The sequence below is a fragment of the Asparagus officinalis genome, chromosome 6 (assembly GCF_001876935.1).
Source record: "Asparagus officinalis chromosome 6, Aspof.V1, whole genome shotgun sequence".
NCBI lineage: Eukaryota > Viridiplantae > Streptophyta > Magnoliopsida > Asparagales > Asparagaceae > Asparagus > Asparagus officinalis.
In genome coordinates, this window is record NC_033799.1 from 50,839,971 (window position 1) to 50,864,405 (window position 24,435).

Here is a 24,435-nt window from a genome sequence, read left to right on the forward strand (position 1 = left end):
TATATATGTGCAAGCAAGACAAAAAATGCAATCAAAACAAGATTAGCACAAAAAGATAACTTGGATCTTTAACTCAAGGCGATTAGACCTTAAATCAAAGAGCACCAAGCTCTGATACCAATTGTTAGACCCTAGAGGGGGGGTGATTAGGGTCTTATGCTAATCTAATCCGATTAAATGCCAATTAAAAATAATTAACAACTATATTCTTGCAAGATAGGTATACAATCTATTATGGGCAAGAATATGCAATATACACAAAGTGATATATCCTATATGATGAAATATATATGCAAGGATATATAAACTAAGGGTGATATAAACATAAACAAGATAAACAAGATAGTGAACAATGTGAACAATAGATAATGGCGACAAGAATGATATGAACAATAAGCACAAGTGAGACGCCAAGACAATCACAAACACACAAAGATGATCACGGAGTTCGGACCTTCCGTCCTACGTCTCCGCTCCCCACTCCCGGGGAGAAATCCACTATCACGACCGGGTTTTCTACGCTCACCCGAATAACGTTTACAACCACACTATGTCGGTTTTCAACGCTCACCGAACAACGTTCACTCCTCACACTCGGTTTCTAGTTCACCGAAAACTTCACAACACACTCGGTTTCTAGCTCACCGAAAACCTTACAACACTCACAATGTAACAAATATAAATTTGTTCTCTACAATAGATGAGAACACAATGAAAGCACAAATCAAAGTTACAATCTCTCACCACCCAACTATACTATGTATGAAAGATACAATAAGCTCAATGTGGGTGTGTGTAACAGTGAGATTCAATAAAACTTAACTCAATAAGAACTAGCAATAAGAATTGATATGAAATTCAATAGTAAAAATGCTAGGAAATAGAGTTAAGGAAACTTCTCTATAAACACAAAGAGAGGATGATGAAATGTTGAAGATGAACTCTTCAATAGCTGATTGTAAAACTCCTCTTTGTAACAGCAAACCAAAACAAACTTAAACCAAACAAAAACAAGCTTAAACCCTTGTTTAAAACCTTGTTTAAAAACTTCTTTAAAAACTTCTTAGCTACTTGAAAAAGAACAGCAATAGGGTATTTATACCCACTTGAAATCTCAGCCAAAACCCCAAAACAAAAAGACCAAAAAACCTAGCCAACGGTAACAAAAAAATAGCCGTTGGAAACTATCAGACTAAGGGGCGGTCGACCGGAAATTCTTACGGTCGATCGCGATCTAGGTTCTAGTCTGAGAATCGTATGCAAATACAATAAGCTCAATGGTTGTGTGTGCAAACAAAGAGTAAATCAAATCAAACTAAACTCAATATAAAACTAGCTTTAATAGAAATGATAATTAACAAATAATTATAGATAAAAGCTAGAGTTGAGTTTAGGAAAACTTCTCTAGATCAAGATGGAGAGATGGAGATATGAAGCCCAAACAAGAAGATGATCTCCTCCACTTGTGAAAACAATCTTTAAACCAAACAAACACTAAAACTCACTTAAACCCTTGTTTAAAACTCTTTAAACTTGTTTAAAACATTTCTTGAGTAGCCTTAGAGGTATGAGGGCATGGGGTATATATAGGCTCATGAAACAACCCCAAAAACCAATAAAAACACCCCCAAAACATTAAAATAAACAAAAAACAGAACTAGCCATTACTGTAGCAACGGTCGGATGCTACAGTAACTTCGGTCAACCGGTACGGTCGACCGAGAGCTATCTGCAAAGCTGAGAAACGTCCAAAGACATTTCCGGTCGACCGGTCCGGTCGACCGGAGTTACTGTAGCAGTGCGCAGATGTTTTGTAAAATCAATTTAAAATAGTTAATGAACTCCAAAAATTATGAACTTTTGTGATAATGTTCTAGACATGTACAATAACATGTCAGAGAAAGAATTTCTGAAAAATATTTTCCCAGTTGAGAGAAATAAATATTTGAACACAAATTTACAGTTTCTGAAAAACTGTTAACATATACGATTTTGTAAAATCAATTAGGCATAGTAAATCAACTCCAAAAATAGTAAAATTTTGAGGAAAGTTTCTAAACATGTAGATAAACATGTCAAAGAAAGAATTTCTTGAATATCACTTCCTATTTATGAAAAATCATCTGTTTTATAAAACATGCACGAACATGTGCACAAACAAAAACATGATTTTGTAAATTCCATTAAACATAAAAATCAATTCCAAACTTGATGAAACTTTGCGAAATGTTTATAAACATGAAAACAAACATGTTAGAAAAAGAATTTCTCAAATTTAATTTCCCTTTGTGAAAACTCATGTATTTTGCAAGTGTGTCCAAAGCATAAAAACTCAAAACCATGCATGTATATATATAACTATATATATACATAGAAACCAAATACGTGTGTGTATATGATATTGAGCTTAAGGTACTTAACACACATAATATAAAATCTAAACTAGATTACCCAAGCTTGATCTTGATCTTCATTGTAGCTCAACTTGGTACACATGCGGATGAAGCTTGAACTTGATCTTTAACTTTGAATTGCAAGGCTTCAACCCGACATTCCGCCAACCTCCATTTGATATCGTCGTTGAAGCGCTATTCCATCCAACCTCCAACAAGTTATTTGTCTACAATGAATAGATAACACAAGCACTAGACAAACAACATTAGTTATAAATTGTTTGTTAAACATCATCAAAACAAGAAGGCCAACAGCGAGATCTTGCCTCAGGGTTTCGTCGAACGGATCGACACTGTCGGTGCGGCGCGTCAACGCTGAAGGGGAGACGGATCTGGCTGAGCTGGTCGGCGTTGACGACGGGGTAACGGTGAGGATCTGAACGACGATGTCGGCGGGGGTTGTTGTTGGCAGCGGCGTTCGTACCACAAAGGTTTAACCTCAGGCGCGCGCGAGCGGGCGCGTGCTCGGGACGAGGTCGACGAGCGCTGCAACGGTGCGTGATGGTCGGAGCTCGCTGGCCTCAGTGCATGGATCGAGAGAGAGAGGAGGCCGACTGAGCGGAGCTCGGGGGCGGTATCCCCAGCGAACCATGCGCCGAGCTCACAGCGTCGTCGGCATCTAATCGACGCACTTCACCGTTTAGAGAGCGGGCGCACGGGCAGCGGCGATCGCTGGCGGACGCAGCACGGCGTCTTACGAGCGAGGAGGTGTCGGTGTCGTGCGGCTGAGTGCTCGAGTGATTTGAGGAGGATAGCATAAGTTGGAAGATGGGCGGCGCGCTCGCTCGGCGGTTTGCAGGTACGCTCAGGTTGGAGGCGTGGGAGGTGACGAGGAGGAGGTCGGATCTCGGGCTTGGCAATCGGGGGACACGGTGGAGGTAGAGGAGGTGGTCGGCGGTTGGAGTTCGTCAAAACAGGGAAAGAGGTCGGGTCGCGAGAGGGAAGGCCGAGCGAGGAGAGGGGAGCAGACGGTCAGGGCGCGATCTGACGTGATGGAGAAGAGGACGAGAGAGGAGATGAGAGGGGATGGGGGAGGTGGTGACGGCGGTGGCTGGCCGGAGAGTAGGACCGGCCAGCGGTGTTGGCGAGGGGGGAGGCGGTGTTGTCGCGGGGAGAGTGGTCGTAGAGAGAGAGAGAGAGGAGAAAGAAGTAAGGGTGGGGCGTGGACATGAGAGGAAGAAAAAGAAAAAGAAAAGGAAAATTATTAATATATAGGGTTAGGGTTTTGAAAAATAATTAAAAATAAATAATTACGGATACTTAAAAAAATTAAACTAATTAGGGAATAATTATATACAAAAAACGTACTAGTTATAGTAATACACCTGCTGATACGCAACTAAAGAAATAATACTATAAATTGTACAATTAAACAAGAATAATTAATAAAATATATAATTACTTATTTTAAAAATCAAATGATTATGGAATAATTATATACACGGTAAAACGTACCAGTTATACTAATACGAAAGATAATATGTAACAGTAGAAATAATACAACAAATTATACAAATAATACGTAATTAATAATACAACGTATTATATGAAATAATATGTAATAGTAACAATAATACAACGTATTATTTAAAATAATCTGTAATAGTACCGATAACACAACAGATTAATTCTAGAAATTTTTACCGCACAAAATAAATTTATAAATATTAAAATCATCTAAGTAAATATAAAATTTAGATTTTTAAATCATAGAAAATTCTAGAAGCCCGAGAAAGTACAAATACTCTTTTAAAAATCATAATTAAATATTTTAAAATATCAGAATATTATTTTAACTAGTATCAAAATTCATGGTTCTTACAGGTGCTGTCGCTTTTCACTAGCCACTTGTCGCTTTGCGCTAGCTACCGCTTTGCATTAGCCACCTGGATGACCCATCTTAACTAGCGACCGACATTTGTCAGCTGTCTGTCGAGTCAGCTGCCTGCCTGTCCTCAGCTCAAGTTACATGTTTGCCCTTCCGGTCCTCTATAAAAGGAAGCCATGCAGCTCAAGGTAACTCTTTCGGTCTCAAGTTCATATACTGACTTATAGCTAATATCAACAGGAGTTAGCTAACATATATTGACTTATAGCTAACATATATTGAGATTCTCTTCATTATCTCACATTTCCCCACTCAAGTTCATATACTGACTTATAGCTAACATCAACAGGAGTTAACTCGACCATGATTATATTTTTTAACTAAAAAAATTGACAGAGGGACGAACTCACAAGGCTTTATATGATTTGAGAGGGACTAATATGCAATTACTAATATTTTAGGGACTCTTATGCAATTTTTGGTAGATTTAAAGGACCAAAATGTGAAAACCCTAAATAAAAATATAAGGATAAGCTGGTAAAATGTAACCACTAAGAAGGAATTTTTTTAAAAAATAGACAACTTTTAGAATTTAACTAGCAACATCGATATAAAAGATACTTAACTAGTAAAATCGATCTACTTTTGGCAATGTCAGCAAAACTGGATAAAAATTTATCCGTATTGCAAAATCTTAACTTTGAAAAGCACGTGATTCTTATCTCGCGTGGTGACTAAAATTTGCTAATTACACAGAATTACTAGCTCCGTACATTTATTCTCAGCGGAGTACTAGTAAAATTTCCCGCATTAGGCCCACCCATATCCATCTGCAGAACTCGTGCGCCCGTTGGCCCCGTTCTCACTTGTGGCGATCAGCATGCCCATCATTAAAACTCATAAAACTATTTTCTCATTTACTAAACGGCCCCATAGAGCATTGACTCTTTCAAAGTGCCCTAATTCATATATGGTTTATTCAAAAGGTGTAATAAGGGACTGCTAATCCCTTGTGATTAGTTGCATTTGCTAATTACACGTGATTGCTAGTCATATCTCTTTCCAAACCATATATTTTACAAAATCGATCAATTTGCACATGTGGTCCAGGAAGGTACCTTTTGCTAATTAAATAAAATTTAGGTTGATTTTACTATTTATAAATATTAAAAATGACTCTTTTTAAAATTTTGTCACATCGAGAAAGGATAAGTCGGTCGAGATCGATTTGAGAGTTGGATGGGCCCTCTCTCGCAATCTCCGAAATTACGCAGGCTGCCGCTCGCGTGCTTGTCTTTGCTTACCAAAGGCAACACGTTTCCTTCCTCGTTCACCGTCTTTTACCCCGCCCCGGGCAATTGCCTCTCCCTCCTCTCTCAAAGCCATCGATTGAAGCCTTCTCTCTCTCTAATATTTGAAGCCCTAGGTCTCCTTTGAGTAATCAATTTTTCTTTAAAGATGGAGCGGATCATTGGAGGGAAGTACAAGTTAGGGCGCAAGATCGGCAGTGGATCCTTCGGTGAGATCTATTTAGGTGAGCTTGAGTTGTCGCAAGCCCTTCAATTCTCATTGCGATCGCTGTTTTTTTTTGTATGTTCATGAATCTTGATCTGCTGCAGCTACTCACATCGAAACTTTCGAGATCGTCGCAGTCAAAGTCGTGAGTTCTTGCCGATCCTTATTTGGTTGAGATTTAGTAGAATCTGTTCTCTTGATAATAATTAGGTTAACTGAGTTGTCTGTTAAAATTCATTATGATACCTAAGCTCAGGTTTTGTTTCAGCTGAAGTAACTTTTGACTCCCAGAACTAAAATGAGGTCTCTTTTGCTATAATTTGGACTTAATAGACAGTTACAAGTTTATGGCAACTTAAGAAAAATGCTTTACCTGAGCATGATTTTTTCTAGTAATTTTCGCATGAATGGAAACAAAATTCTTGTTTGTGTCTGTGCGGAGCTTCTGAAAAAAAAAAACCTTTCAAATTTAATTTTGTCTATTCAATTTTTTGACCTCATAATTAGTCAGTTGGTTTAGGTACAATAAGTTCGAATTCCTTGAATCTAAGTTTCTTTAACTAGTTTCTTTGTCATTTGTACTCAACTTATCTTAAACTATACTCACTATCCACAGGAAAATAACAAGACAAAACACCCGCAGTTACTTTATGAGGCCAAGCTCTACAACATTCTGAATGGAGGAAGTATGTAATTTTGCAATTGACATTGTCATAAATCTGCTTGTATTGTATGGGTCTGATTGATTTGAGCTCACGCAAACAGGCGGTATTGCGAATATAAAATGGTGTGGTGTTGATGCGGAAGATAATGTTCTTATTCTCGACTTGCTTGGGCCAAGTCTTGAAGATCTCTTTGTCTACTGTGGAAGAAAGTTCACTTTGAAAGCTGTTATAATGTTGGCGGATCAAATGGTAATAAAAATTAGAATCTAAAATGGTGGTATAGCCCTTATAATGACTAATATGTAAAGTTTTGAGGTGCTATTCTGGTTTTTTAGGTTCAATATTCAATTTCATACTTAGGAATAGATATTTTTGGATACACATGATTTTATATTCTCACGAAAAACCTGCAATTTATGAGTGTGAAGCATGCATGTATAGCTAATTATTTGTTGAGGGCTGAACGTGATCAAGTTGCATGGAATCTGGCAGAGCCTAATGATTTCATCTTGTGTTCCTGTAGTTTTTCTTGTTGTTGTGGTATGAAACCATGACCAGAGGTGTGTAAATTAAGGAAAAATATATGTATACATAAGTATGTATATGTATGTATACATATATGTATGTATATGTAGGTGTATGTATATGTATGTATATACATGTGTATGTATATATATGTATATATACATATATGTGTATATGTATACATATATGTACATATGTATACATATATGTACATATGTATATGTGTGTGTGTGTGTGTGTGTGTGTGTGTGTGTGTGTGTGTATACAAGCTGATGTATAATAACAGATTTTTTTTGTATTAACATTTCCTTTTAATACAGAGAGAAACCGATACTAAGAAATAAAATTGATTTTGCTTTAGAGTGGCACTTGTTGATTCGGGTATTCATTTATTTTGGATATATTTTTCTATCCTGATCTTCAAATAGATAATACTGAGTGCCTTATCCATTGGCTCCAGATTTCAAGAATTGAATACGTGCATTCAAAAGGTTTCTTGCATAGGGACATCAAACCTGATAACTTCCTCATGGGTCTCGGTCGAAAAGCAAATCAGGTAGTTACTTGGTGGAGTCTGTTTAGTTTGTAAGTTTTTATAATGCTAACTTTAAGGCAATCTTATTCCTTGGTATCTTTATCTAGGTCTACATGATTGATTTTGGGCTTGCAAAAAGATATCGAGACTCCACCACCAATCGCCACGTACCATACAGGTATTGAGTTATTCTTGAGTAATGTAATTTTGTCTGCTGAATCAATCATATTTGTTTCCCCCTTTTTTTCACATAATATATTGGGCATATGTACTAAATGAAAAACTCTTTATTTCAACATAAAATTTGTTTTTTGTGAGATTCCCCAGAAGTTAACTTTTTATTGAAAAGACTGTGGGTTGAATAAGTTCAAGTTTCTTTTCTCTTGAAGGTTGCAACTATAAGAGAACCTGATTTTATGTAATCCAAAAGGACAACCTATTTAATAACTGTTGTGGCTATGTAGTGGCACCCGAAACTTGGTGAAGTTAGGTTTTGATAGTTGAAAGTGGTGGCTAAGGTTTTATTGTTTGGCAGGTAAAGAAAGCAGAGGTGTAAGAGTCTTTACTCCCTTTTAGTTTCAGCTGGATAAGACCACGCTGTATGGTTGGAGTTTAGATTTCACACTAGAGACAAGCACTAACACATGCATAACCATAATCAAGTAAACTGCAGCTAATTAACTTATAAAAGTTTGATAATTTATATTTATAAGTCATAATATATACCAAAAGAAGAATCAAAACTCCTAATTCTAACTACATTGACATAAAAAAAGTCTAAATAAAACATATCTAAAAAAAATAATGAAGATTTGTTCTACTATTAACTAGACATGGATTTCTAATCTTAGCTGTACTAGGATTTCTTCTGGTTTTAGATTGATTTGTTTACTCTTTAACTCCTTCAGTTTCATATAAAGTTTAAGGATAAGGTTGTTCCACATTAAATCTTCCCTGATCGAGAAAATTTGATCTCAACTTTTGAAATGCAAAAGAATGAGGGACTGAGAATTCACAATGATGATCTATAATGCAAAAAAAGTTTTAAAAAAAAGCTGGGATGATGAAACATGAAACTTGAGTACAAAATTAAATATGAATAATCTCATGAATCATGTTATGATTCTTCAATCTTCGGCATGGATGTGACTGGAACTAAATCAGGATACGAGACATGCTTGGCTGGCACATATTCATTGAATCATTATGGACATGAGCTGAAAACATTACAGCATCAACAGTTGCTGACTTCTCAAATACATAAGACTCCTGCTCATAAATAAACACTACATGATCTAATAACAAGTTGGGATTCTGTTAGTGATGATTTATTAATTATTTTTTCTCTAGCTTTTGGATGACTATACACTTGCAATGTCTAAGGAACAAAAGAGAGGAGAAATTCCTTGAATCTGTTTGATTACAAGTATCATAACAATTTCCATTAACGAGAAAAGATTTTCTCCATTGCAAAATCATATATCTTTAATAAAACTCTCTTTTGTTGGCAAAATAGAGGCACCTAGATTGGGTGGAATGAGAAGATTATTATGGGAATTTGATAGTGTAAACTGATGGTTGGAGTTGAATTGGTATTTGGCCAAGGAAAAATGAAGATAGGTCCAAGGGCTTCATGTCCACTTATCCAAATAAAACAAATATAATACCAACTGAACTAGTATCGGAAACGAACCAAGTTGCCCAATGAAAAACCCAATTGATGCGAAACAAATGTATATTCCAAGCTTAACTATATTAGGATGCTTGAATCACAACTAGACTAGGAATCTTTTCCACAAAATGAGGCATAAATTGTGTTGTTTTTATCTTTTCATCCTTAGCAATTCTCTTATTGTGAACTCGAGGACATGATACACATCACATCTATCCTGACTGGAGTAAGTTTGGCCTCAAGTTCTGAAACCTCAAGTTTTGAAATGTACAAGGGTGAAAAATGAAGAACGTGCTAGAAGCAATTGGTTGCCTCATTTCATTTGCCGAAAGATGATTTGCTAAAAGCAGTAAAGGTGGGGAGTTGGGAAGGCCAATGATGACAATGAGGGGGAGATGTTATAGAAGCTTTGCCCATTGCTGTATAAAAATTGTGATGAATACAAATTTGAATGTCAGCTTCAAGGGAATTTTAGTTTTCTATTGCTGAAAAAGGGATTTTACAAGGAGCAATCCCATTCTGAGGAGTACATGGACTGAGACTCCATGCTTAAATTAATTTGGTGTTCTAAATCCAATTCGTTATGTCTCATGATCTACAATTCTTTTGAATTTAGATTCTTGGGCATTGAAGAAGCCTTTTACTTAAAGGCTCACCCTCTTTTTGAAGCTCCTGGTTCAGTTTAAATGGTTGATTTGATCTAATAAAAAGATATTCTTTGAGGGCCCTAGTTGTCATGGTGTGGGACTTAACAGCATGAGGCCACAAGCTATTTCTTGGTTAGTTTGAGGGCACAAAACTATTGAGCTCGATTGTCTGAGCTTTATCAGGTTCTATTATGTGGTCAGTTATATCATATCAAATGTATTTGGGATGCTACTTTTGCATTAATTCCTCTGTGATAATCACGTGCCTGCACAAGTGAATTGGTGATTATGTTGTACACTAGCTACGAAAACTTTGATTTAACTGGCATTGGTATTTTGTGTTTTGTTTATATAGCAAAGCTTCTTTTCTGTTTTCTTTTCCAGTGATTCATTAATTATCATTTCATCGGTGACTCCCCCTTTCAACACTCTACCCATATTTTTTGATTGAAAGTTCTATCTCTGAATTTGCACCTTCTATTAACTGATTACACACCTTTCTGATTCAGAGAGAATAAAAATTTAACTGGCACTGCTCGCTATGCAAGCTGCAACACTCATCTTGGCATTGGTAAGCAACAACAGGCACACCACTTTTGGTTTTTGTTTGGGCCAAACATTCTAATGTTTTCTGAAATTTGTTATTAGAGCAAAGCCGTCGGGATGATTTGGAGTCACTTGGCTATGTTCTCTTGTACTTTCTAAAAGGAAGGTATGTCTCTATTTCTGGGAATAATTTGATCGCTCATCTTTGCCTTCAAGATTGATTATTTGCTTTAGTCTTTACCTTCTTACACGGATTACTTTTAGTAATAATTCTTTTTATTAGCTTGGTAGGATTTCATATACAAATGGACATAGTTTGAGAATCTGAATGTTTCAAATAAGGCTTAGTTGCGCTATAAAGTTCATTGTTTTAAACATCCCCTACATATCCGATATATTAGCAGATTATCCTTTTGTAAGGCCTGCTGCAGAACGATATGGCTTCGATATACCGCTTTGTGGCAGTTTTGAGCAATATATCATGAATTTCCCAGTATTCCAGGTGACTTAACGTCCTCAAAAAATTGGTTGGAATATTGTAATGTCGATTGGGATTTTATTTGTTTCGAAAGATTGGTTTGGATTCATAGTTAAATATATGCTTATGTAAATAACTGTGAAGAAGAAAGAGATCAAAATTAGACCAAAATTTTTGGCAAACGTTTTGCAAAATATATCATCTTTCTCCATAGATCCATTTTTTGGTGCACCAAGTATTAACATCTGCGATATGTAAATAGACATTGTCCGACATCCCAATATTTATTAACTATCTCTGATACATCCCCGATATCTGCCATCCAAAATGGAAAGTTCAATCCTATATATCCCTGATATGCGATATTTGAAACACTGATAAAGTTAATTTTGTCTGAAGGGAATATAGCTAAATTTTGCATTAGGTGTTTGAATCGAACTCATAATGCATGCAAGTTTAGATTCTTTGGGAGTACAATGGATGGATCATGCGAAATGATTCTGTATATTGATTTTTGTTTCAGTCAGATTACCTTTGGATATTATTTATTGCTTTATCAAATTTACCTTTTTTACTAGATTTTGCTCGTTTAGTTGTTGCATATTCAGCTATTAGTTGTACCAACTAATTGAGATTTTTCCAACTAACTGAGGTTTTTCAACATATAGCTTAGCAAGATTTGTTAAAGTTCTTACTAAATAAACTCACATAATTGATAGGTATTAAGATGCAGTTGATGAGGCAGGTTTTAAACTAAAACTGAAAAGGAACAACACATTATATAGTGTATATAAGCATATGCTTCTTCATGCTATTGTGAATCTGGTGTTGATGTTGAATAGACATCCGAGGATTTGTTACCTTCTCAAGGTCAAAAGGTAGACTTTCCACACAGAGAGGGAGGGGGAGGGAGGAAGGGAGCTTATGTAACCTGGATACTTCTATCTGAGCTGTACGCGTTGCGCTGTACCTGTATCCGACACGTACCTGTACTCACAACACTCCTAGCATATATGCATACATTTTCTTGGGTATGTACTCAATTATACGATACATTTTAATTTAAAACACTTGCCATACACTTATTGAACGTATATCCTACAATTCACATGCACTTCCTGAAACTCGTTGTACACAGTTTAGAATCTGAACTATGATTTTAAAAAGTCATTTGGGCTTCTAGCTGAAAACTAAGCGGTTTTTTAATTTATAATCCACATAATAAAAGAAACATAAAAATATTATAGGATTTTAATTCTCATGACACATGAATGAACAACAATTCTGAAATCATGTAAATTATTAATTCAATATTAATATATATGTATAAAAAAATACTTCTATAGCTGTATCCCCATACCCTACCTTTTACGAATATGCCATGTCCTGTACCGATACCCGTTTCCATGCAACATAGGAGAGAACAGATTATGTTTTATGCTTTTGGCAAAGTTAGACTTGTTATATTTGTGAGAATTCAGTACATTAATGTGATGCACGTTGTCTTATGTTTTTTGTGCATTTTCTGTTATATTTTGGTTGTTTTTTGAGAGTTGTCTAAAATTTCATGCTTCTTACTGTTAAAATCTCTGCTCATGAATTGAGCTTCAGTTACTGATTTTACTATGTGAAGTCTTCCATGGCAGGGTGTAAAAGCGGCCACAAAAAAGCAGAAATATGATAAGATACGTGAAAAGAAGCTGTCAACTCCGATTGAGGTATGTGTTGTCAGCTTCCAGGACTGTCCTTGGCTAGACAGCATAAACATTCCTGAACCACTAGTTCATATTCTTGTAATAGGTTCTATGCAAATCTCATCCGGTGGAATTTGCCTCTTACTTCCACTACTGCCACTCTTTGACATTTGATCAACAGCCTGATTATGGCTTTTTGAAGCGCCTATTCCGTGAGTTGTTTACTCATCAAGGTAGTGTTCAATCAATTTGCTGCCCAGTATACATTTGATATGTTATTAGTAGGTGACGGGTCCAGTCTTCATAAACCTAGATTAGTTTTCTGTATTTGCTGATGCTCAAGAATGTACCTAACTCTTAAAGATTTTATATACACTTTATTGGACTGTCATTCTTGCAATGGAATTTCCTTATGATAACTCCAACTTGTAGATATAAGAATAAGAAAAATATGGGAAGAAGTATATGTCAATAAGAAAAACAATGCATATTTTCCCCTCTAAATTTTTTAATTCCTAGCAATTCATGAAGTATGTCAGTGCGATTGTTAGGTACTCCTTCGAATTGTCATAGTTATCACGGCATGTGTATAGCCAATGCCCTGATTTCAACCATTTTCATAGGTTTTGGGCCAGTTGCAAGTTGGGGCACTTTGAGTCTTTGACGCTTCTTTGATGGAATTTAATGGTCTTTTTAAGTAAAATGGTATTTCAATTAGCTATTCTAACTAAATCTACCGAGATTATTTTAATGGAGAAAAGAGGAAAAATGGCGTAATTGGACTCACTTAAAGCTGATGTGTGAAATTTCATATGCTCTGATATTACTTATGCATCTACCAAATCTGGGAAACTCACGACTGTTAGTTGGCAAGCCATGAGCATGGAGTGAACTGGGTAGCCAGAAAGCCAATTTTGGCCAAGGTCAGTGGAGATTGTAGGGATTCTCAATATGGTTTGAAGCATTGACTACAAAAATTTTAAGCATGCTGATCTGATTCACTGAAAAGTTGTTGATACCATAGGTATGGGTTAATAACAAGTAACAACTGGTAGTGGTTGACTGGTAATAATAATTAATATATTAGGAAATTTGAGTTTAAGATCTGAAAGTAATAAGTTGAGGAAAAATAAAGAAGAAATAAATAAGTAGAAAGTTTATAATTACCTTATGCACTTATATTGCTGACCAATTTTTTTTCAAAATTTTAAAAATTCTTGGTACCCGTATCAACACAGGACAACTGAGACCAAGACACCTAGATTTCAACATTGATTCTCAGAATTTTTGGTTCCTCCAAAAGACTTAAAAGTCAAAACTTATGGTTGACATTCAGTGAGTCTCATGTTTTTGTGAGGTTGCAGAGTTCTATATTAAAGGAGACCTTTCCTAAAGTTGTGGGTGAATTTGATTTTCTGTTTCCTGTTTTGTCATATCAGGATATGACTTCGACTATGTTTTTGACTGGACTGTCTTAAAATATCAGCAAAACCGAAGTTCTAAGCCTCAGACTCGACTTTCTGTAAGTATACTGTACATATTGATCTCACTAAGAGATTGTTTTTTATTCTGTTTATTTTCTTTCCTTCCTCTTGTATGGAAGACGAAGTTCTCGATTGTTCATCACTGCAATCAAAAGTTAGAGAATATTAGTGTATTATTGTTCCTTTTAACTGATGAGAATTATTGCCTCACATGGTAGCCAGCTCCAGGTGGGATAAGACATCGAGTGACACCGTTGAATCTTGACAAGCAACAAGGTGATAAGATTTAAGTATCGGAATAGGGTCTTTTAATTTCATGTAATTGGTAGTGGATACCAGTTCTGTAATTTTCATCCCAATTATGCCAGTTTAGTTTCTTCTAACCAAGAAATTTCAATCCATGTAGTAATCATGTATATTGACCTGTAATTAACTCAATTTTTGTAATCTAAAACAGGGAGGTAACTGCACCTTGAGTAATGCTAGGTAAATATAGCAGCAGTAAGTACCTTCATGATTATAACTCTAGATATATCAATCAGGCAGTAGGACTTTGAAAATAGGTTAAAATCCCAAATATGGGCTTGCAATTATGCGAATTATACTCCTTAGGAAGAAAACACTTTGATTTACAATTCTACATTGAATTAGGATTTCGAAATGATAAATAGGACCCTAGCAATAAGGTTAAATCACTTGATGTCAAGGCAGCACAAGTTGATGTGTTGATAATAAATTTAGACTGTGAACTTGGTTGGTAATGGGCAAAAATCTGGATAAAAGTGGAGATTATGAGAAATAAAGGCCAAATTAACTACAAATTGGGCATGTGCCACTTCAAGGGCCAAGGGCATTGAAGACCACTCCTTTAGTGTCTTCTGTAATGGTCAGAACTTATGCGGTTCTTATACCATTGTGTTTTCATAGTTATAATCAACTTCCTCTATGTTATAATGTCAAATACATATGATCTTCCCACTTGGACCTTTTAATATTTATGAATGTGAATCAAAGAAAAACAGTTCGCAGTGTATATAGCGGAGTGTTAGACTAAGAAAAGTTTATGGTAAGTAATTAATGGTGAATTGCATCCATTTTAACATGTACCCTTTCACAAATCAAAATTTGCCTTAGAAATATAAAATTTTCATTGCATTTTTTTATTTGCACTTGCATTTACAAGTGCCATGAAGTATATGATTCATTGTAGTATGTTTGTGTGGTGGTTTATGCCTCGACTGGAGGACGAAGTTACAAAATAGTTTACAACATAACAATGCATAGAGAAGTTTGAAGCTGAGTAAAATGAGAAGGGAATATGCTGTCACTGATGTTGTCCAGGTCCACCATATAACGTAACTGGTTATGAATTCAGAAAAAAGCATACAGACTCATAAAGTTTGTCACTGTCAATATCTCCAATATTATAGTCTGTTGACTGACGCTTTTATCAGTCTGTTGACTGACGCTTTTCCCATAGGTCATACCTGCCAAAAATATTCTAGGTGCGTAAACATATATCTGATAACAACACTGTCAATATAGTATTATAGTCTTAAAAAATAATGTCCAGCGTAAATATTAACTATGAAGGCCATTTATTGGGAAACAAACATGTGCATAGTTAAGTTGAAGTGATACATCCACTTGTAACATTCTTGCCTGTCTTGCTCTATTTTTTTTTTGTGTATAGGTGACTGATTGTTTTGTTCAACAATGTGGCAGATGAGGTGAAAGAAAACATAGGACCAAGTAGCATTATGCGTCCTCCAGACCAGATGCAGTTCAAACATTCAGCTGATAGGCATTTGAATTTTGATAATCAGTATCTTGAAGAAAAGGTTAGACACAATGAGTTCCTTCAGTTCAGTTGCAAAATCAAAATGCTTGACTTATGTAGTTGAGAAGCTGCGTTACAACCAAAAAAAAAGAGCAATAACCTTTGATTGTCAAATATACATAAACCACCTTTAAAATGTTTTTTGTTGCAATCAACCACATGTGCGCACTTTTCAATTAAGTTCCCCCCCTCTAAGTGGCCTCACCTAACCTCAATTAAGGATTATCTCTAATATACTTGGTATTTGACAACTAATTATTACAACAAAGTCAAAAAAGACTTGAGTTAGAATTGAGTTCAAGTGGTTGATTGCAACCAAAAACACTTTAAAGGTGGTTTGGTTTATATATATATATATATAGATTAATGAGTATCCTTGTCATAGGAGGGGATTTTCCTCCTTGTCACCTATGTAGCACAATCCCCACCATCCTCATAAAGTATGCATAATTCTCTACCAACTCACACTCTCTCTTACTTTATGATGATGGTGTGGATTCTGCCCCATAGGCGTCAAGGAGAAAATCCTCTCCTATGATAAGGATACCCATTAATCTCATATATATATATATATAGTAATATTATAAATATAGAGAGAGAGAGAGAGAAGAGAGAGAATATGGGTATGCTTGGTACTAAGCAGCAAAAAAGTTGTGCTTGGTAGTGAGGTGTCACATCTCCTTCACTCATTCAAATATGGGACCACATTCATATGGGTAATGAGTGGATGAGGATGTGAACATCACTACTAAGCACAAAATTTGTGCTTGGTACCAAGGATACCTATATTTCTCATATATATATATATATATATATATATTTTACTATATATATATATATATATATATCATTTTCCCTTTTTTAAAAGTACGAGTTCGGAAAAATCTTTCTATGTCAATGTTATTCTTAACTTTTTTTAAATATTACATTGTTATCCTATTCTAATTATCACATCTTCTTTGAATTAGTAACTAAATGATTTATCATATTCATAATGAGACTTAACATGTTATTAGATAAAAAAAAATACGTTTCTATAATTCAAATCCTTTACTTATTTCAGTTCGCAGAAATTCAAAATTTATAAAGAATACCTTAAAAATTTCAAACCTATAAACATATTAAAAACCTACAAATAACACAAACAACCCCCGAAAATTTACGAAATTTGCAATAAACACTGAACTTTTTACAAATTACAAAATAAAATCCTCAAAATTTTAAAATTTACAAAAATCCAGATAATTTCTAACCTAATAGTACATTGAAAATATAGGAATTACAAATATCTCATACATAATTTATAATTTATATAAACACCCTTGAAATTTCAAAAAATACAAACAAAACCTTAAAATTTAAAGTTTACAAATAACACCCCGAGAATTTCAAACTCATTAGTAAATTGAAAGTATATAAATTATAAATGGTCTACAAACAATTTACAATTCGTAGAAAAGGCCTATAAGTTTAAAAAATTACAAACAGCCCAAAAATTCATAATTTATAAAAAACACCATGAGCATTTCTAACCTATAAACACTAAATTGAATATACAAAATTATTAACAACCCCTAGAAAATTAAAATTTTATAAAAAATATCATACTTTAAAAGTATAGGTTTAGAAAAAACCTTTCATGGTCAATATTTTTCATAACTTTTTTAAAAAGAACATAAATGATTAAAAATCTATTAAATTTGAAATTTACAAAAAAAAACATTAAAGTTTAGCACATTACAAATTACCCCTCTAAAGTTTAAAATTTTTCAATAATGTTTTATAAATTTTAATGTAGTAGTTTTGTGTATTTGTAAATTACAAAATTTAAGGGTGTTTTTTTACAATTTTTAAAAATTTTTAGGGTGTTTTTTTTATAGTTTTCCAAATTTTCATTGTGTTTTCAGTGTAATGTATAGATACGTCAATTAATGATGATATTGACGAGTAAGTCGTTCTTAAGATTATTAGGCCATAGAGTGTACAACACATCGATGTTCGTAAGCAGTGTAATTTATATATGCAAATTTTTTTCAGACAATCTATATAGTGGTTAAAAAGATTGACTCTAATGTACTTTTTTTATAAATAATATTTAATGTGAATCAACCATATAATTTTGACTATAATCATCATAATTATAATACGTTTGATTGATTAATTATGTAGGCATATAGACCATAGATTGTTTTACTTTCTCACATAAACTAATATTTGACGCTTAATAATTTAAAGTATTACTTTTAAATTTAATACAATTTTAATTCTTATTTTTTGCTTGAGATTTATTTCATAGTTACGCGTATTAAATTAGTAACTAAAATAATAATTATTTATTCTTAAATTAGGATGATTGTCGTTGGTCACTCACTATGAAATTTTCATGAAGATATACACCTTACTTTATATAACTATTTGCACCGCCCATATATATTTTATAAATTAGTTGTTAATTTGATATATTAAATTATGTTTCATTTGTAGAATTTTTTTTTTGACTTTTGGATTGTGTAATCATTGCATCATCATTCTAACGTAGAAAGAGCCTCGTCTTAAATGACTTCAAGCCAATGTTTGAGTTGAACTGAAGTATATACTATTGCTACTATGTTTATATATTTTTTAAAAAAATTGTCAACATTTTTTAAACATAAGAGAATATTCTAACCTCTGATATTATAAAAACTAAATATGGCCAATTGAGTGATTAGCAAAAGAGAACTTACATCAGAAAAACGTGAATAATGGCTATAGTATTACAAATAGCAAACTACAATATAAACTTAACCTATTTTGTGGAGTCCAACTATTGGCTATAAGCATTAATGTTTCCATATATATACTTTATAATTTATTAAAAAGGGTCATATAATCTTATAAAATAAAATTGATTTAATATTAAATAGTAATATCGTTATAATAATATCGTTATTAGGGAAAATTATTCATGAACCAATATGTTCTTTACGATAAATTAGCTATGCATTCTAAATTCTTGTGCCTTTTATAGAGTCAAAAAGTTTGAATACGAGCCTCTAACATATTGCTCTCATAACATCAAAATCTACTTAGCAGATGTAGATATTCCAGATGAGTTATACGTCCTATATACAATACAATTGTCCTAGACAAGTGAGTTATAATAGTATCTTTCATTCACATCGTTTAGAGTATGATTTGATAGGGACCTTACATCAAAGGAAAAAAATTTATATTTAGAGCACATGGCGAAATATATCATAATCTCCCTGTTTTAATTTCGCAAGAAAATAATTTTTCATACTTTCAGTTTTACTTCTATGATACAAAGAATGAACTATAAAATTGAATGAGAATATTAGATAATGTAAATATGAGTGAAATCATAACTTAAAGTTAATGTGAATGAGTCAAACCACTACTAAAAGTTTAATGAATATATTGCAAATAAATTCATATAAAAAATCCTTTACGAATTGCATGATCACCTATTTTTTGAATACTTCAAGATACTAATAAACAGAGATGTACTAGATTTATGCATTTATAGTAGACTACGTGGTCACAATTTGGGTTGAAAGAAACAATGACGATATTTCAGTTGAGAGAGAGATTAATGAGTTGATCAATTTCACAAAAAACTTTATTTTTTTTAATTTTATTCTATTTTTATTAATTTAAAAAATCATGATATTTAACCACGTGCATTGCACGTGCATCTCAACTAGAGAGAAATGGGTATGCTTGGTACCAAGCACAAATTTGGTGCTTGGTACTTAGGTGTCACATTCTCATCTACTCATTGTCATTCCCAACAACTCCTCAACCCATGTAAGTATGGGCCCCAATTTCAATGAGTGGAGGGCAATGTGACACCTCACTACCAAGCACCAATATATATAAATTGACAATCAAAGGTGGTTCCTACAGAATGACCCTATTTTAAAGGTGATTGCTATGAAAAAAATCCCTTTTAAATGGGTATGATGTTGATCAAACACTTCATCTGGTTGGATGTCACTTGATATGATTTCTCTTTCAAATGCAAGATGTATAGTAAAACAAAGTCAATGTGCCAACTTTGTTGCATTAGGAACATAGTTTAGAACATACTAATATTTGATTTTGAGGTATGTTTTTCCCAATGTTTTAGAAGGGCTGTTGGAACAGATATGCTTCAGGAGTTCATGATCAGCATTTGAACTATCAAATTCATAACAACTTATGTTAGGTTCTCCTGACATGGGAAAAAACATTATAGCTTCAATCTGTTTTTCCCAAGTTTTAGAGGAGTTGCCGAAACAGATATGTTTCAGGAATCAACGGTCATATTTTGAACTAGCAAAGTTAGACCAGCTTACATCAAGTTCACCCAATATAGGAGGAAAAACTTTATAGCTTTAATAATTTCTGACTGAAACTGATGCATGAAAATTTTGAAGATTAAATTAAAAGGAATTAGGATTAGTAATATTTTTTTTTGTAATGGGAAATCTTAATCAGGCAACCCTTACACCCAAAGGGGAGCTCAAGTTCGAGCCCTCTGCCATCAAGACTCGATCGTTTCAACAGAAGCCCGGTGAATTGGGGCCCAGCTCAAATCCTTCTAATTTCAAGAAACCTGACAGCTTATGATGTTCATGTTCATTCTTCCAGTATATACTGCTTAAAAGCATTTGTTGGAGTGTTTTACTTATTGGAGCATAACAGCCAAAAATAGTTAACAAAAAATTGCCAAAATTTTAACCTTCTGTAGCAACCCCAATACAAATATGATGAAACTATCTGCAAGTTTTACATATTTTGGAAGAATGATCATGATCTGACTTTTATTTCTTTTTTTTATTGTACAATATATTTCCCCTTATTTGTTTGGTCCATCTCACATGTTTGCTTTTGTGCGCTTTTGTGCTACTATGTAGAGCTTGGGCCGTCAAGCCTTGGCTTATGAGTAGGGGCGCTAAAAAATATGTATCCTCAAACATATTTGTATTCATATCCATTAGGATATGGTTATTAAAATCTATGACCGATAGAATATTGTTGCAGATATGGTTGTGAAATATCCGGATCCATATCCGCATTATCCGAATATATGTTGATCATACAATTGCAATTGTTTAAATCCTTAGATTAATTGATTTGAGGCTTATTTTGATGATCAAAAGATATAATCTTAGTTTTTCAGATATAACAAACATATTAATGAATTCTCTTGTATCATACAAACTGTATATTTTTCAATATTATTTGGTTTTCTCATACCCGTTTTGGATCCACATGCATATTTGCATATATATCTACATGTGGACCCATATCTGGTGTGAACGGATATGGATACGAGTTTTCCTTACTGTGCATATCCATATCTTTATCCACGATTAGCAAGCGGATACAGATACAGTTCATATCCAAGCTGTATCCGATCCATTAACACCCTCACTTATGAGGAGTGAGCTTCCGTACGTTGAGTGAAGGAGAGAATTTTGGATTAAAGAATTATTAGATCTGAGATATTATAGGCGAGCAAAAGTGGGCATTGTTGTTGCGCCTGTAGTGCTATCATTGGTGTGAAAGATTGTCACCAAAAAAGTGCTCGAGTTGCCAAACCTATATACTTTCCCTTTGTTAATATTTCAAATATTGATGTTTAATGAGGAATATGTGTAACCAAGTTATATAAACTGTTCTGAATAAATCAACAATTTCTGGTGCATCCAGATAATATATCCTTTCGAGGCTTCTTCTGCCTCTTTTTTGATATGTAGTGTGAAGACTGAGGAGAACATCCTTCTCATGATAAACAACTACAACCATCATCATGTTTCTCTCAATTTCTGAATTTATATACTTACTTTCTGGAAATTTTACATTTGTGAATTCCTCTTTCATTTGTATTTTTCTAATCACAACTTTTTGCCTCCTTCAGAGAGTAGGCATAAATGTGGACAAAGTCAACAAGGTATCTGCATCTTCATCATTTGCTCTTTCCAATGCGCCAACCAAAAACATTATAGGCTCAAAACCATCAGGATCTACTGATCCTTCACATCTTGGTCAGGCTCTGCAAAGCAATTTTGGTTCCTCAAGTACCTGGATTCCTATATTAAGGAGAAATGCATCTGCAAAATGATTGGTAAGCTAAAACACTGATTTTTATTTTCATTTCTTTAGCAATAAGATGTCTAAATAATATTAAAATACATACATGCCATGGACAGCTTAGCATGTCCTATTGAGCTTTTATGATTTATGTGTCAGTGTAAGATGGTTCATTTATGGTTGTGGTACGAAGGATTCTGACAAAGATGCAATTTTCTGTTAACTGATTACTGTTTCCGCATATATTATTTTAGGCAATTTTAGGTTATTTGTTGCTTTATTTATTACCTTTTTTGTTTTGATGAATACACGCAACAGAATATCATTCCTGACATCATATTGTGAAACCAAAATAAAGTGGCTTTTTTTTGGGAAAGTAGAATCTAACGAAAAGGAAAAATTTTAGAAACCCTAGAATTGTGGGCATTCATTATGCGGATATACTGCGTAGTCTTGGGTTTGTTTTTGTTGCACATCAATGGACATGCTATACGTTAGGAGATGGGATCATGGTTGGTCAGTGTTTACACTCACAGGCGTGTATATATTGTTTCTCCAACGTCTTTGGAGTATGTGAAACATACAATTCACGTACCTGGTGTATTTTATATTATTTCTTGTAGACATTTTTTTATGTGATTTGCTTTGGTTGAGTGCCTGTCTTGCTTATTGTTAGGGTAGGGCTGAGGGAGCTGACTGATACTAGAAGAATGTATTCCAGCACTCGTGGTGAGATGTTTGCCCGCATTGTTGCTTAAGCTATTTCTGGAAAAAGGATGCATAGTTTGCCTCTATTAAAGGTGACTACAGAGAACCGATCGTGTTGAATACTGCCCTCTGGAAATGCATGATTGCTGTTTTTGATTACTACATCAAGTAACTCTTGCTGATCTAGCATTTTATGGTCTTGTATAACATGGTGATATGTGACTATTCTGTTTAGTTTTCTGTTTATAGATAATAAGGCTTTGTCCTGCTTGCCTTTTGGGTTTCTTAAAACTTTTTGCTCTGTGAGCTTGTTTTATTTAGAGAATGCAGTCCCTTTTGTATTTATTCTCTCTGTATTCTTTAGTCCAGGTCCCAGATAGCCATCTGAATTAAATTACCAGTAGGCACCTGAGAGTTTCAGCCTTTGATAGATAACATTAAACTAGAGTTTGAGGTGCCATGCTGCTCTGTGCTTATGTGTGGATTTTCATTGGATACTGTATGTTGTTGCACGTAAGTTGATAAGTAGCATTAAAGCGTACTTTATGTGATTTGTTGCTTTTAATCAAGTCATAGCATTTGTCTCTTATACAAATTTTCTCCTCACCAGAATGAGAAAGCTGTGAAGAGGCGATGCTTATGGAGATTCCAGTTTCAAAGCACAGAACACCGTTTGTGTACCAAGTAGCTTCACATGGAGAGAAGGGCTCATTTTTTTCAATGTTGAAGAGCGACAGGTTTTTTACATTGATTGTTGAGCTGTCATGCGTCAGATTGAACGTCTTTCCTAAAGTTTCCTCCCTCTTTTGGTTTTACCATTCAACGTTACAATACCAAGTTTTCAGGATCCATTAACCATTCACTGTTCTTGGAATTTTGTGATCATCAAAGAGATAAAATAATAGAAACGGTAGATGGAAGCCTGGGAGGTTTAGTAGTCAGGGTATTGAAGTATTATTATTATTATTATTATTATTATGGCTAGAAAAGCAAACAGGAAGCACATAAAAATAGCTCAGCAATCTTGTAGTTGCTGCTTTATTTATTTATTTATTTATTATCAGGATTAGGCCTTTAAACCCTTTCGGAGAGAAGGGAGTAGGCCCTTAAACCCTTTCTAGATGAGTCCATTGACTCCATTGATCAAATTTTCAGTTTGAGATGCTCATAGGCTATTTTAGCAGGAACCGAAATCAGCTGCATGGCTGTAATTCGATGAAAATATGCCTATATTGATCTGAAGAATGTAATTGGGATCGTATTTATTCAGTTTTAACTGCTAGCTTCTTAAGGGCCTCATTTATGTATAAAGATGCTGAGTTTACTTCAACAGTCTTGAGCTTTTAGCTGCATGAGTTCTTTGTCAAACTTCATTTCTCGAGTGCAGAAGTGTTTTTACTGGCGTTAATTTTTATTTGATCTAATTACTTGTTTTAGTATTTCATGCTTGTGCCACGAAATCTGTCGTACTTTTGGACTAAAGAGGAAAATACTTTCTTACCGTCTAAGGACTTTGCATTCTTACTCAACAAATGTTTACATTTCTGAAGAATTGAAGTTCACGGTGTCTCTCTCTCTCTCTCTGTCGGATGTTAAGTCTTACTTTTGTTCGGGATTGTATAAATTTATTTTTATCTTTAACTTTGGGAAGTAGAAGCTGAATGCTGATGCCATTTATGACGGCTCGAACTTGGAAATTTCTTTTGTTGGAGACACAAATTTAGCAAGTACAGTTGCTTCAAGCAGGCATTACTAAAAACGAGA

General features: G+C 34.2%; 1 protein-coding gene across 11 annotated transcripts; it reads left to right on the plus strand.

Annotated features, from left to right (window-relative positions):
• On the plus strand, positions 5,520-24,039 carry LOC109844281 (casein kinase 1-like protein 3). 11 transcript variants are annotated; one of them, XM_020413268.1, is made up of 18 exons: positions 5,520-5,815; positions 5,901-5,941; positions 6,413-6,482; positions 6,562-6,710; positions 7,447-7,542; positions 7,629-7,699; positions 10,350-10,411; positions 10,489-10,552; positions 12,498-12,582; positions 12,665-12,791; positions 13,998-14,080; positions 14,261-14,318; positions 15,768-15,883; positions 21,791-21,823; positions 21,923-21,997; positions 22,645-22,763; positions 23,036-23,184; positions 23,282-24,039. In XM_020413268.1, the coding sequence occupies exons 1-15, from the start codon at positions 5,740-5,742 to the stop codon at positions 21,992-21,994; spliced, it is 1,203 nt and encodes a 400-aa protein (XP_020268857.1). In that variant the 5' UTR covers positions 5,520-5,739; the 3' UTR covers positions 21,995-21,997; positions 22,645-22,763; positions 23,036-23,184; positions 23,282-24,039. The 11 variants fall into 11 exon arrangements, with proteins under 11 accessions (XP_020268857.1, XP_020268858.1, XP_020268856.1 ...); XM_020413267.1 differs by having other exon boundaries at positions 5,521-5,815; positions 22,640-22,763; XM_020413263.1 differs by having other exon boundaries at positions 5,523-5,815; positions 21,791-21,997.